The sequence below is a fragment of the Paroedura picta genome, chromosome 2 (assembly GCF_049243985.1).
Source record: "Paroedura picta isolate Pp20150507F chromosome 2, Ppicta_v3.0, whole genome shotgun sequence".
NCBI classification, from domain to species: Eukaryota; Metazoa; Chordata; class Lepidosauria; order Squamata; family Gekkonidae; genus Paroedura; species Paroedura picta.
Window position 1 is genome coordinate 157,766,926 of NC_135370.1, and position 15,279 is coordinate 157,782,204.

Genomic DNA, 15,279 nt, shown 5'->3' on the forward strand with positions numbered 1-15,279 from the left:
TTAGCTCAAGGCTGGAAGATGCTTCATTATATATTTCAATGAAATTATTTTGAGAAATGGCGCCTGAGAAATACAGACAGGACGATAATATGCTTGTAGGGAAACATTACGATGGGCCTCTTCTTCGAGTCTCCCCCCCCCCCCATATTTCTTTTCAGAAAACAATAAGCAAGCTGCTAAAGGTTTGCAGTTTTACTTGTTTAGGGAGATCGGAAGTATGCAATTAGGGTTGTGCGATTCGGCTGCCGAAGCGGCCGTTCCGTCCGGGCGCAGCCAGCGCTGCGGGGGGGGGAGGGCGGTGCCGGCAGCGGCGTGACAGCGGGCGCAACCACGCAGGTGCGGAATTCCGCGCCTGCGTGGTTGCGCCCGCTGTCACGCCGCTGCCGGCACCGCCCTTCCCCCCCCCCGCGGCGCTGGCTGCGCCCGGACGGAACGGCCGCTTCGGCAGCCGAATCGCACAACCCTAATTGCAATTATGATGTTGCTGTTTCTGACTGAAATGGGGATGGCAGCAAATGAAATATACCTCTTTCTCCACTGCAGATAAAAGAATTTAGATAGGTTTGCACAATTTTTCCCCTAGACTTTCCCTATCATGGAGTTGATTCCCTTCTTCCACCCTAAATAAATCTGATATATAAAGGGAAATGTCAGTTGTCCCTGGGGTTAATCGCAAGTCATGGTAGCTGAGAGATCTGCCCAATGTGTCTATGGGGCTGGTGGGAGGAGTTTGTTCCAGGAAGAAAAGGAGCTGCACAGAGGGAGCATGAGATCTTTCAGGGCAACCATTAGGGCACAAACCTTTGGTGTGATTAAACTGGACAACTGGCTTGAAGAACAAAAGAGTATGGAAGCATCCATTATACAGTTCTCTATCAAAATATCTATTATCCTTGAAACGTTTAGCTGGAGCGAGTACTGGGTGATGCTGTACTGGGTGACACATTGATCTTGAAATCCGAATAACAGGAATTAGTGTTCCTTTAAGGCCTTAGGACCTAGGTCACAATCTGCAGTATTTGGGCTTTGAATAATGTAAGATTGACCAGTAACATGAATGCACTTTTTTATTAAATCTTTTGTATCTTTTGGGGAACTACATTTTCACAAAAATATACAAAAGATAGTATTTTGTACAAATATTTACATTAAATATCAGAAAACAACTATCTCCGTATTTCAAACTCAGGTGTGACAAATATATTCTGGATTTCTGAAATTTAAATACACCAGGAAATTATTTCAGAATCTTTAATTTTTGCAGATATTGTACTTAAAAGTTCAGTTCATATTTATTAAAAAAACAAATTTAATTATGAAAAAAAGGCTTAATTGATATACCTTTTAAAATAACAAGCAATATGACTATATGGTCACAAGGATTAGCTCTTTATGATGAAAACTCCAAGGGGACACATTGGACACCCAAGGTCTTTATTACAGCATCAAATTAAAGTACACCTTTGGACTAGTCTGATGTAAGATTTATTTTTTGGTTAAAGCAAGGAGGATTGTCTGATAAACACAGCAGACTGAGACAGACACAGAAAGCAATTGTAAACTTACTGAAATTATATATTCAAACAGACAGACTGAGGGTCATGATGAATTTTCCTTTGTTCAGAACCATAACAAAATGCTGTTTTCAGCTAATGAAAGCTTATTGATTAATTAAGTATAATGGGGCTTCTGAAGAGAGATACGTACATTTTTCATTTTTCAGAGTTTGTCTCCTTTTGCTATTTCATAGAAATGCTTTCAAAGAGAAGGAAGCTATTTTTTTATTCCATGGAGTTTTAACGACTGGCCATCTTGCTGGGCATTCCAGACCAGTCTTGCTGGCTTAGCCCAGGAGCTGGCTTAAGCAGCTTGTCTTTAAAATCTCTGCCCATTTTTCTGCTGTTGCCAGCCCACACTAGGCCAATATGCATTCCAACTTCACCATGAGCTGGCAAAATCTGGCCTGGCAAATCAAGCACAGTTATCTCCCACACCAATCTAATCTGACACCCCCCCCCCCCAAAAAAAAAAACACGCTTAATAGCTTCAAAAAGTGTATCCATATGAGGGAAGTTCTATTGACTTGTTTCAAAGTCCATAGTTTTGAGAATGCTAAGTGGACCCACTTCCGTTCAGAGCATGCAGGCTTTGAGGGGTTACAGACAGAATGGAAAGAATACTGTCTCTATCAACACAACCCACTTTATCCACATGACCTGCAGTCTACTATTAATGCAAATGTTATCCAGATTCTATTACAAGGATTTTTTCCCCCAGATGTAGAGAGTATTTTGTATTAGGGCCACAAAATCAAATTCGGCATAATGTAGCTTGTCAGGCAGGACAACTCCCCTCGCCCTCGGATTTCATGGTCCCAGGCAGCCAGAAAAATCAGAATCTGCAATGTGGTAGAGTGGTTACAGTGTTGGATCAGGGAGAGAGGGGTTTTAATTCTTTCTCTGCCATGGAAGCTGGCTGGGTGACCAGTTACACACTCTTAACCTAACCTACCTCGCAACCTTGTTGGGAGGATAACATGAAGGAGGGGAGAGTGCTGTAAGCTAGCGGTCCCCAACCTTTTTAAGGTTGAGGACCGCCTCCAGGGGGTGGTGAAGAGCCGGCAGCCCAGGCGCCGCACATGCGCGTTTGTGTCCACCAGTGTGCCGGCGGCCGCGCCCACATCTTCCCCCCCTCCCCCAGCTCTCACAGCAGAAAACTAGCCGGGCCACGAGTGAAGCGGCATCTCTCGCATCCTGGTGAGCTTCTCTCTTATGGGGGGGGGAGGCAGGCGTGGCAGCCCACTAGTGGGCCGCAGACCACAGGTTGACTACCCCTGCTATAAGCTGCTTTGGATCTCTGTTGGGGAGAAAAGTGAAATGGCAATGAAATAAATAGTAACAGATGATGCAGAATAATGCCAGCCTCAGCCTTTAGAAACAAATGGCTATAGATTGGAGTAACTGCATAGGATTGCTCTGTACGATAGTTGGACTTGGTGGCAGGCCAGATGCTCTGTGTGCTTGCTTGACATAAATGGTCCTTGTGCAGTTCCTAACACGTGCCTGTACTTCTTGAACAAGTTACAGGTAGGTGTAACACAACCGTTCTTTGTTAAATTGGTCTGCCTAAATCTACTACTTTCCTTCCTTTGAATCTATATAATTTAGAGTTACTGTGCCAAAATGATCTAGTAAGTGGAAGATCACAGCCAAAATATTATTCAGTCACAGGTTTCAAAGCCGTTTCCTCCCCTGGTTAGAAAAACCACACAGTGGGTATCCAGTTCATGTGGCCATGTCAAGACAGTTGAGTGTATGATGATGTTTCCAGTAAACATCTGGATGGCACTTCTGTCCTAATGGAGACTCATTTTCTTTATATAAAAGGGCACCTAAAATGTCATCTTGCTTGCAAATGAAAAATTCAATTAACCCGTGTCAGGGAACCATCTGAGAACCAACCTTTCCAGGAGCTAGATGAAGCTTTGCATTTAACACGATTATTTAAATTACAGCTGCTGCTGCCCCCAAGGTCCTGAATGACTGAATAACATTGCAGGAAAAGGAAAACAGTCTTAGAAGTGTGGAAATTATTATTTGACAGCACCAGAGCTTATTAGAAAGGAAGTGAAACACTGTCATTCAGTCTGTGCAAGAGTTCAGGCAGTGATTTTTTTAAAAAGAATCAATTCCCAGAATTCCCAGAAGAGTCACCCCTTGCAAGAAATGCTGCATGCTGCTAATTCTGCAACTCGCAATCACACATGGAGGGAGAGGTAAATTCTGTGCGCCACATGCTTTAAATACCAGCTTTCTGACCCATGAGTCTTTATGCTGGGCACCAGTGAATTAGAGCGCCATGACTGATTCGTTCCTGGCGGCAACCTTAATAATGGAATATATATTTAACGTTTTCCATATCTTTTGTTTTCATCAGGAAAAAATAACGTGCATGGTCCAGATTAAAAAAACTGAACATAGGTATTGCGAAGCTAGCTGCTGTTCCTTTTTGCCACTAGCTAAAATGTATCCTTACTAAGTGAACCATATTTCCAAATAATGTATCGGCTGAATCTCAGCCCGTTCCTCCTAGTCCGTGCAGCATAAAAACTCTGTATCCCACAGCCTGTACTGTTTGTAAGGGTATGAGAACTCTTGAGAACAAACGTTCCTTTTCCACTACACCAGGAGAGCCAGTTTGGCGTAGTGGTTAGGAGTGCGGACTTCTAATCTGGCATGCCGGGTTCGATTCTGCATTCCCCCACATGCAGCCAGCTGGGTGGCCTTGGGCTCACCACAGCACTGATAAAGCTGTTCTGACCAGTCAGTGATATCAGCGCTCTCTCAGCCTCACCCACCTCACAGGGTGTCTGTTGTGGCAGGGACTCATGGGAATCGTAGTCCATGGACATCTGGAGGACCACAGGTTGACTATCCCTGAGCTAGACGACAGCTATGCCTGCCTTCCGTATGCTTGAGTTTTGGAAATCTGTGCTGATGGCAACTCTACTGGGCATTAGGGCTTCTTTGGAGGGAGTCCTGAGGATCCCTCTATCTGCAAAAAACGTTCATTATATGGAAAAAGGTTTCTTCGAATCCACATGTGGAATGATCAGTAGGGATATCTACCTCCCCTGCCTAAGGAGAACTATGGCACATAGTAAAAGTATTAAAATCAGAATTCTCGCTTCCTGATAACTGGATACAGGGAACACTTGGATAGATAAAAAGGGATTCTGTATCCCAACTGAAGGAAGTCCGCATGGAACCAAACTATCCAGAGTTGCAAAGAACAGAAATTGTAGCTTACACCACCCTCTTTCAAATGGACGCAGGGGCCTGTGAGCCATTGGGACAGAGGTCAGCTTCTCAGGTCCATCAGGAAAATGTGAAATTGGTGCCAGTCAGTTTTCTAGGAATGGCGTCAAGAAGGGCGTAAAATTGGTCTCCTCTTTAGTACAGAGCTGCTACCACCTGCAGCATCTAACTTTTAGGATTCAGAGCACTGCCTAGACAACACATTGATTGGTTGTAGGGAACCAGTGGTTCGGGAACTCTAACTGGGTGAATGCCATCAAGATTAATTCTATTTTTCACTCCAAGGCTTTCAGCAGAAAGAGACATGCCAGTTTGCATCCATCATAAATCAGTTGCTCATTCAAGTTGCCTGGTCTTGGCCACTCAAAACAGTTACCTGTTCACTACTTGACCAGTCTTCTAATATGCCCTTTCTGGGCAAGGTGATTTGAGAATGGTGGCAGACCAACTTCCAATTTTCTTGGCTCTCATCTGACTGTTAAGTCTGGTTTCTGGCTCGGTTATGGGGGAAAGTTGGTGCTGGTAGCCTTAGTTGATAATCTCTGTCTGAATGTAGACAAAGGCCATGCCTCTTTGTGGCTCCTACTACATTTATCACAGTGTTCCATGCCATTTTTAAATCTAGAGGGAGAAGGAAGTATCAGGACATGTGCTGCAGGCTAGTTTAAATATTTCCTATTGGCTGGACTTTGAGCGTTGCTCTGAGACCAGTTTTTATTAGTATGGTTCTTTTCCTGTCTTTGAAGTGTAATAGTATCCCCCCCCCCCCTAGTGTTACTCAATCTCTACTCCTAGGAGAAATCTTTCATAATTTTGAAATTGGGTGTCATCAATAAGCTCTCAATGCCCAGATCTCTGGGTCATGCTGTAGAGGGCCTGAGCCACCACCTCACTACTGGGGTTACATGACTAAAAGCAAATCCCCAGAGACTGAACCATGACAAATCAGCATCAGTGCTTATAGGGATGGCTGGGATCTTAAAAGACAGTGTTTCCCACCTTCAGGAAGGACGGTTAAGAGTCAAGGAGTTATACTAGATCTGGCATTACTAATAAAGAAACAAGTTGATGTTGCTGCAAAAACCCCCAACAATAACTCAAAAACCCTTGCTTCCAACTTCATATAGCCCAGAAGACCACTTAGTTGATCTGCCTAACTGGTTTCATGCCAATGTAACATCAGGACTGGACTGTTGTAATGTATTCTATATGGGTCTGCCCTTGAAGTCAACTTGTAGACTACAGCTGGCAAAGAATGTTGTAGCTGGGTTATTATTATTATTAGCCATTGCATGGATATTACATCCATTCTGCAATCACTCAATTAGCTGTCAATCAGTGACCAGGGTACTATCTGCACTCACATTTTTTTCTGCTCTCAATTCTGCTGAATTCTGATCAATCTGAACCCATATCTTGCAACATTCCTTTTTCCTGACTCAATACAGCTTTCACTCACATGCTGTCTTCTGCGCTTGAATTGTTCAAGTTGCCTCCTTCCTGCTTGATTGAGGGGGGGGGCACATGACAGCACCTGTAGGCATTGTTTACTTTCAGCTCTGAAGCTAGAGCTGGGGGGGGGGGAGCAGGGGCTGTGTGAAGCTCCAGCTGGCACTGAAGGAGCATGAGGCTAGAGAGGGCTTTATTTCCCCAGACTCTATAGCCAGAACAAGCCCGGGAGGGGGAAGTGCCAGAGGAGCACAAGGTGGCTTGCTGATTTTTGTTTTCCTGACCAGCTCTTCCACCAGAGTGAGGGGGGAGGGGAAATGGAGGTGGCAGCCCCAGGGAGAACAATGGAAACACTGCCAGGCTAGAAGGAAGAGATGAGAAAGAAAATCTGAAAAGGGAAGTGTCTGCACCTGGAAGAGTGGGATTTTGGAGTGCATTTCTCCAATTAAGCCAAAAATATCTAGAATCAGAGAGTTGGAAGGGGCCATACAGGCCATCTAGTCCAACCCCCTGCTCAACGCAGGATTAGCCCTAAGCATCCTAAAGCATCCCAAAAAAGTGTGTATCCAACCTTTGCTTGAAGACTGCCAGTGAGGGGGAGTTCACCACCTCCTTAAGCAGCCTATTCTACTCTCAGATATCCCAGGGAAAAGATGGCATAATTCTAGAATGGAGTTGGGACATTGCAGATGGAAAAATAAACTCATTTGACATCAGACTGGAAACTGGATCAGGTGCAGACTGCTTTTTTAACATTCAAGCTGATTAGATGAACATCCCAGTGCAGATAAGACTGAGGTTTAATCCAACTTATTGGTTATCACACAGAAAACACTTCATGGCCTTGAATTCTCCTATTTACAGGACTTGCCATTACAGTTCTGCTTATCTGAACAGAGCCTTCAGTAGGTGCCACCCTAAAAATGCATAAGGTCAACAATTACCCATAAGAGCCAGTTCCCTGGGAGTGGTGATCTGGAAATTTAAACATAAATAAATAAATGGTGTGCATTTTCTGTTGTGGCCTCTGCCTTGTGGAATGGTCTGCCTGATGTGCAGAAAGGTTCTCACATATGTCATTCCACAAAATCTGTAAAACAGAATTGTTCATCAGGGCATTTTGATTAGGTTAATAGGGCCGTATTATCACAAAATGGTTAAGGAAGGCACGTGTATAAAAGGAATGGGACTGTGAACTATACCAGTGTATACAGTATATATTATCTGTTTGCATTATCCTATTTTCACTGCTTTTTTATACTTATGTTACTATGTCTAATATCCTAAAATAGCAGGCCCTAGCAGCTGCCATTGTCCCTTCATCCTCCAAATGTTACAAACTTCAATAGACACCTATTCCATATGTGTATGGGACCGTCTGAACTCTGGCCAGCTCACTGGGTATCTTCTAAGACACTTTCAAAACTTCTGACAACTTTAAAAGCCAGTTTGCAATAGGGATTTAGTATTCAAAGTAAAAATTACTTAGCTTCAGATTGAAAGATGTCTTCATCTAACAATGGTACTCTGGAATATATACAGAAGTTTGGGATGTGCCACATCTCTAAAGGTCTCTACAGATGGTTTTCTATACAGCATTCCCCACATACAGCAGCAATTGCACATTTATCTTTGCACTTATCCCTCTGCTTTGCATATAAAGTAACATTAGGAAGGCCTTAGGCATGTTATCTCCCCCCTCCCCGGTTTTTGGGAAGGGAAAGAAATACACAAGGAAATGACGGTAGGAAGGAGGAATAGTCCAGTGGAATGAAGTCACAGGAAAACCAGTGAAAACTCAAAGGACAATGGGAGGATAGAGAAAGCTGCAGAGATGAGGAAAACAGGTTGACATATTCATTTGAAATAACCAGTTGGATATCTCTTGTACCAAAGTAGAGTCCATGGTCTTTAGTGGGGAGTTAGGCCCTTCTGACAAAATTGTTTCATTCAATTTTCGCCACATGATGACTGAAAATTTTATTGTTCATCAGGAAAGAATCAATCTCGATTTGCCCTTTGGTAGTCTGCTGGTCTTATTACCAATGTAGAAGCTGATAGCTTTTGGTCTCTTTGCAGTTCTTGATATTCTTCTAGTGACTGATGTGCTTTTGAACAATTTTTCTACTAAACTTGTCAGACTGCCATTCATGTGTGCATGTAACAAACAGAAAAACTTAACAGTATGAAGCAATGTTTGATGGAAAATAATGCAAACTATCATTACATTGCTGATCTAAACCAAAGCAGTAGTTTACAAAGAAAGGAGAAATGGGGCATTAGTGGAAGCATTTGGCATTGGTTCCAATGGGATGGAAAAAATGAAAACAAATTGCATCTGCCATGCACCATTATAATCAAATACTTCATTGCACATGTAATGAGGGGAAATTTGAATCACACTAGCTGAAAAAAAATAGTTTGACATAACAAAACCGTTTCAGAGAACAGATAGTTGTGCGCTAAAGAAGTATGGAACAATATAATTTAATGTAGATTTAATAATCCCCAAATGGATATTTAATTGCTTGGCTAAACTCTCAATCGATTATGGCTACAATGATAAAAAAGTGGCTTTCTCCTACTCTTTTCAAAGCATTCTGTTGGGCAGATTTGGCATCCGGACTGACATGATTTTGAGTACAAAGCCAGATGGTGCTCATGGCGTATTATGTGGACATCAGCATGTTTAAACTGGCTCATGACTAAGTGAATAAGATTTAAAACTTTTCAACTAGCCTTACCCATTTGTAGAAAAACGAATGTGCAAAATACATGTGAATCTGCCAAGCAATGCTGTGATGATAAAATCAACAATTTCTATTGCTATGAAATCACGTTTTTGCATCTGGTGCCAACTCCAAACTTCATTCACTTCTAAATTCTAAAAATGATCAACTTGAAGTCTGTGTTTTTTTCCCAGCACAGCTCTGCAAGCAAAACAGCCATTTCTCTTCCATTGAGAACATTTTTATTCACAAGGCAAAAACTGGAGTTATTTTAGTTTGTGGGCAAGGCACTCACAATGTGAGCAAAATCAGAATCTGCTCACAGAACTAATTTAATGCTTACATGGAATAACACTAAGTTAGTGTTAAAAGAACCGGTTCGTGTATGCCTATGTGCATTCACCAGACATGACTACAACAACCCAGGCCCTTAAAAAATAGAATTCTACAGGTCCTAGGAACAGATTCCATTCTTGGGATTTTGTTTGCTTGTTTTTGGTGAAATAGACAAAACCTTTGCTGGACCAGTCAAATAGCTTCTATTTTATCTACTTTATATATATTTTTTTGTTTTTAAAAAACCAAAACCAACAACACTATAGTTTAAGAGCTCCAAGGTGGTTTTCTTTTCAGTAATAAAATAAGGAGTTTTCTATTTTTGTGAGAATCAGTCCCCAGTCAGTACCTAATGAAAACATTCATGCTGAAAGTAAACACATTGTACAGCACTAGGTCAGAAAGAACATGTCTTGATTACAAATCCAGGATCTTATTGTACATCCAGCTAAAACTCACTTCTTCCTCTCCTTCATGTGTTTCAGCATCTGGCAGTGAGTGGGAAACATACGTAAGCTACCTGATACTGTTGTAACATGATTAGACTCAACATGTTTGCAGCTGTCCATCCTTCCGATAGACTCTAGTCATTCAGGCAGACGACTGTCTGTCGTGATCAGCACCATTTCTTTGAAGCATGCAGGGCACTGGAGAATGTCTCATTGCAACCATGGGGCATTCATGCCTCTTTATGTCATGCAATGTCCTCTTTGGAAGGTCTCTGTATCTCTTAATGAGGCATATGTACACATTTCCAGACAAATAAGCTGCAGTGTTAAACAGAAGCGAAAGGACATGTTAAAAGTTACTGCATGTTCATGGATTTTAGAAGAAACTAAAATGGGATGGACAATATGACTTCCAATCCAAAACACATTTAAAGGTCACTTCAAACCACACCGTTGGTCAATAAAGAAGTTTCACTTGTTTTTGCTGATTTACTTTAATTACTCTTAGCTATCTGATTCCTCTTTCAGAAACAGCGGAAAACATATTTCTGTTACGATCTCAGGAGTTCTTTCCAAATGAAAAATTTCCATACCTGCAGTCATCTCCACCAGCACTGACAACATATCTGTCTCCACTTGTAAAGCGAATATTAGTCACATGGGCTGAATGACCCATAAATCTTTTATGCTTTGCCTTCAAAACAAAAAAGGCTGCATGTTAGCATTACTTGTTTCAAATGCATCCTCTCCCTGCATTGATATTAAACTGTTCTTTTCTACTGCCTTCCACCTCACTCTACTGAAACATTATTTCAGTTCCTCTCTTCATTCTTTGAGTCTTAGGCCAGCAGTGGGACTAATTGCCCCTGCACATACATCCTTTTTACTGCTCTATTAATCCTGTGACCCTCTGGGCTACCATGGTGGATCAGGGGGAATGAAAGGTTAGGCTTGTTCAATCAACTGTTAAATGTTCCCTAAGCTAGGGACCACTGCAATTAGCTCTAGGGGAGTGGCAAATTGCCTGGCTTCAGTCAAGTTTGTTCTGTTAAGTTGAACATTCAAGCAATTCTGTTTTTAACTCTACTGTTCATCAGGAAATAGCCAATCTAGTACCAGGAAATGTGAGCTCAAGCAGGTGACTTTCTACTTTGAAGTGGTAAAAGAAAGCATTCAAGTATCACTGTGGCAAAAGAGAGCAGATAAGTTTCAAGCAAAAGTTTCTTACAAATTTTTCTGGACAAGGGAAGTCAAACAACTTGACCATGCCAAAGTCATCGCCTGTTACAAGGCTGATTCCCGAGTGAGAAACACAGGCACAATTTACATCGGCTTTCTCAGCATGCCTGGACCAAATCCCAATGACTTCATCTCCTAGAACACTAAAATCAAAGGTAGAACAAGAAGCCGTTTGATCCAGACGATAAATGTAAGTATTTGACATGAGTGCATTTAGTTGCCTTAGCTTAAAAATATCGCTAGGTCTTCATTAAATACAAACAATGCAACACAACAGCTTTTGTATCCTAAAGTGTATAACAAAATAGATAGTCTTATTTCTTTCCATCACACACACACGAACAAAATCGACCTGTTCTTTTAAATGCCCTTTCCCTGCTGTGGAACCAAGCACGATACTCTCTCGATCCCTTGTATTCCAGATACAGAGAACTGTGCTGTAAGTAGACTCTGTGCTTATGGGAACTAAGCTTCTTTTTCTTTCCTTGGGAAAATTCTGTATGTTGCAAAGTATGAGGCAACTGAAGGCGGGAGCAATCAAATTATGCAGCTTTAGCAGTTCTCTTTCAGGTGGGAGATAGGACGTCATGTTTTTACAATTGTAAGCAAGAATGGTTTTACCTGGTCCAAGTGGCCCATGTTATTCTATCGATCACTGCTTGATCCAGGAGCTGTTTTCCTGAAGGCACTTCATAAATCTGCCTTTTGTAAGACCCAGTAGAGACCTTTGAGAGTAAATACATAGCTTGAATACATGAAGCTGCTTTACTGTGAGGCTATTGGTCTAGCAAGGTCAATCATGTCTGTTTTGACTGGTGGTGCTTCTCCAGGGCCTCAGGCAGATAACTTTCATATTCCATTCCAACCTGATCCTTGCACTAGACATGCCAGAACTGAATTTAGGATCTGATGCATGCAAAGCTGATGCTTTATCACTGATAATGTTGATTAAAACAGGTTGATTTTCTTTAAGTTTCTTCCAATTCCCATCCTTACTACAGCCTCCATCTCACATCTGTTTGTGTTTATGCAGGACTAATAATCGCAAGACATTCCTTTATCACCAGCAGAAAAGCTGATTGGATCCAATCTGATATCTGTAATGCGCTAAATTTAACAATGTCTTATGCTAAGAAGCAGAACCCAGTAAACTATCAAAACATACATGCCAGGCTTATTGTCAATATAAACAATAAATCTTTGTATTTGCCCAGTCCCTATGATCAGTTCTATTCCATCCATCACCTAATTCTAAGTTAGCTTTAGTTTTCATTTTACTCTTGTCATGGTAGCTTAGTATTCCTCAAAGCATTCAGAAAAAATAAAATGAGCACTTTCATACATAATTCAAACCCCATTATAAACAGTGCAGAAACATAAACACAAAGTACAAATGTAGTGATTTGGTTCATGTGTAAAGATGGTTTCCACATGACCAGATGTAGTCAACCTGTGGTCCTCCAGATGTCCATGGACTACAATTCCCATGAGGGCTCATGGGAATTCTAGTCCATGGGCATCTGGAGGACCACAGGTTGACTACCCCTGCACATGACAATAATGATGCAATTCATGCAAACTAGCCTATGCGCTGGTTTGCTATCTGAAAAATCCACAAATCGTGGCGGCTGTGCAGATAGCCAACCACGAATGTACCAGCTGACATGCCCTCTGTCTCCTAAGTACTTTCGTGGAGACCACCATTACGTATTTCTTTCTTTAAAACATTTCTTTTGCCACCGTTCCACCCAAATAGGGTCCCAAAAGTGGTAAACATAAAAACAATAAAATATCTGAGACATTAGACCACCATTTAAACTAAAATATACATAAAACATTTAAAGAAATTCAATATAACATATCTACACCCAGCCAGGGAGGAGGGTCAATAATTGTAAGTGCACCAAACCAAACAAATAAGGTGTCAGTGGTTGGCTGAGGACAATGATGGAGGAGGGACTGCTAGAGTTTTACCTACATTATAGACACGTTTTTAATTCTTGGGAACAAAATCTGTTTTAAGATAGTTAAAGGTAAAGGTATCCCCTGTGCAAGCACCGAGTCATGTCTGACCCTTGGGGTGATGCCCTCTAGCGTTTTCATGGCAGACTCAATACGGGGTGGTTTGCCAGTGCTTTCCCCAGTCATTACCGTTTACCCCCCAGCAAGCTGGGTGCTCATTTTACCGACCTCAGAAGGATGGAAGGCTGAGTCAACCTTGAGCCGGCTGCTGGGATTGAACTCCCAGCCTCATGGGCAGAGCTTTCAGACTGCATGTCTGCTGCCTTACCACTCTGCGCCACAAGAGGTTCGCATTTAAGATAGTTACTTTTGTTTAAATTTAAGGTATGGTGGGAAACGATGCAATCTTGGAAATGGTACTGAAGTAAACCTATAAGGCAACAACATTTACCTGAAGGTAACAGCTGTCTGCAGAGAAGTCCATCTGGATTACAAAGCTAGGAATATCTTTGCAGTAGCTGGCTCGGTTAAGATTCGGTCCCAATGTCAGGTCATAAAAATCCACAGCATTTTCACTGGAACCCACTGCTAAGTAATGGGAATCTGGACTGAACCTAAGTAGATAAACAGTTTCCAGTCAATGTTTGCTGCTCACAGAACGTATACAGGAAATATCAGGTTATTCTTTTCAACTTTTTATGCCCCTTTATTATTTTACATGACGTGATATAAAACTGTTCGCAGTACGTGACAACACTGTTAAAAATGTTTTCTGTTTCTGTTTCTCTTCCTGTCTTTTTTTCTATTTCACCTGTCTTCCTAATTTTGTACTGCATGAGCAACTTTTGCACTAATTCAGAAAGCTATTTATTGTCTTGAAAGACAAGGTTTGACTTGGTGTGTCTTAATAGTAATTTGCCACCAAGTCACAGCCAACTTATGGGGACCCCAAGACAAGAGGCAAACAGAGATACTTTGCCATCTCCTACTTCTGCATAGCAGCCCTGGTCTCTCTTGGTGGTTTCCCTTCCAGATACTAACTGGGACCAACGCTGCTTAGTTTCCAAGCTATGAGACACCTGGGCTAGTCTGGGTTACTTAGGCTGCTTGGGGTGTCTTGCAATAGCACTTTCCCCCTCCTGTTGCTACAAATACTTATATACTGATATTTCTGATGGTTGTATTTCTTTTGATTTGCTCTATATCACTTCACTTTCTCTTTCTGGCTTGCATATGCACCTTCCAAACATTGGTCCCCTGTCCTCAAGCAGAGATGACTGATAGTGTCAGAACTGACTATTGCTGAGGGATGTGAACATACAGCTCCATTATGTATTATACATATATATAAATAACTTTTAGCAAAGTGCTCCACACTTTGGTTACCTTTCTTAGGGAATTCTAGATCAGAGCACCAAAATATGAATTTTTACCTGATGTCTTGAATGGCTGATCTTCTGTCCCTTTTCTTTCCCCATATTTTCAGAGAGTTCACTAACAAGATAATAAATTCTCCATTTTTCATGCCAATAGCCACCATGTCTCCTTCTGGGCTATATGAGACAGTACGCGCTGCATGGCCCAGGCTGACTTTGTTCATCATCTTCTGTGAGAAGTTTTTTTTTTTAAAGAGAGAGAGAAACACTAAATATTTTTCACTTCTGTACATTTAAGACAGCAAATCAAGGTTGTATCTTAACTTATTTTTAGCTCGCAGAGTTAAACATTTTTTCAACTTATTTCTTTAATTTAAAATTCAATAAAACATTATTACTTCTTAATATCATTTTACACCTACTTTATCAGCAATATCCCAGAGCCTGACTGTCCCATCTTCTGCAGCCGAAAGGAAAACATCACGAGAAGGATGTGTTGCCAGTCCCCAGATGGGCCCATCCATATGGCCATTAATTAGAATGTTGCATGCTGCATTTTTCTCTCCAACTTCTATTATTTCAGCATTCCTTGTCCCAACAAGAATCTTCCCCTGAAACAATGGTGAGTTAATAGACATCATTAGTATACCACCTGCTGATGAAGGATCACATAATAATTTACAAGGTATGAGCATATTTGGATGAGATTTGAGTCCTTTTGACCCATTATGCATGGGCCGGAATGCTCAAAATAGTGGCGACAGGGCTTCAGGGAAAATCCCCGATTATGCTCAACATTGCCACCATCAGGGCCCGACCCGACCCAGGCCCTTGGAAAACCTGCATTAACAAAACATGGGTTCTTCTGGAGTCCTCGGACTTCCGAGGGCTAGGTCAGGCTAGCCCTGGGCATAATTGGAGG

General features: G+C 41.7%; 1 protein-coding gene across 6 annotated transcripts in view; it reads right to left on the reverse strand.

Annotated features, from left to right (window-relative positions):
• Positions 1–1,055: 1,055 nt before the first annotated feature.
• EML5 (EMAP like 5) overlaps positions 1,056–15,279 on the reverse strand; it is a 105,304-nt gene continuing 91,080 nt past the window's right edge. For 4 of the 6 annotated variants that reach the window (XM_077323434.1, XM_077323432.1, XM_077323437.1 and 1 more), the window contains 7 exons: positions 14,780–14,968; positions 14,415–14,587; positions 13,433–13,595; positions 11,641–11,744; positions 11,009–11,162; positions 10,374–10,474; positions 1,057–10,098 (listed from right to left, as the gene is read on the reverse strand). In XM_077323434.1, coding sequence (XP_077179549.1) covers positions 10,062–10,098; positions 10,374–10,474; positions 11,009–11,162; positions 11,641–11,744; positions 13,433–13,595; positions 14,415–14,587; positions 14,780–14,968 — 921 coding nt within the window. In that variant the 3' untranslated portion in view covers positions 1,057–10,061. Of the gene's footprint in view, positions 10,099–10,373; positions 10,475–11,008; positions 11,163–11,640; positions 11,745–13,432; positions 13,596–14,414; positions 14,588–14,779; positions 14,969–15,279 lie in introns of all 6 variants that reach the window. The other 2 variants (XM_077323435.1, XM_077323436.1) reach the window with 2 other exon arrangements.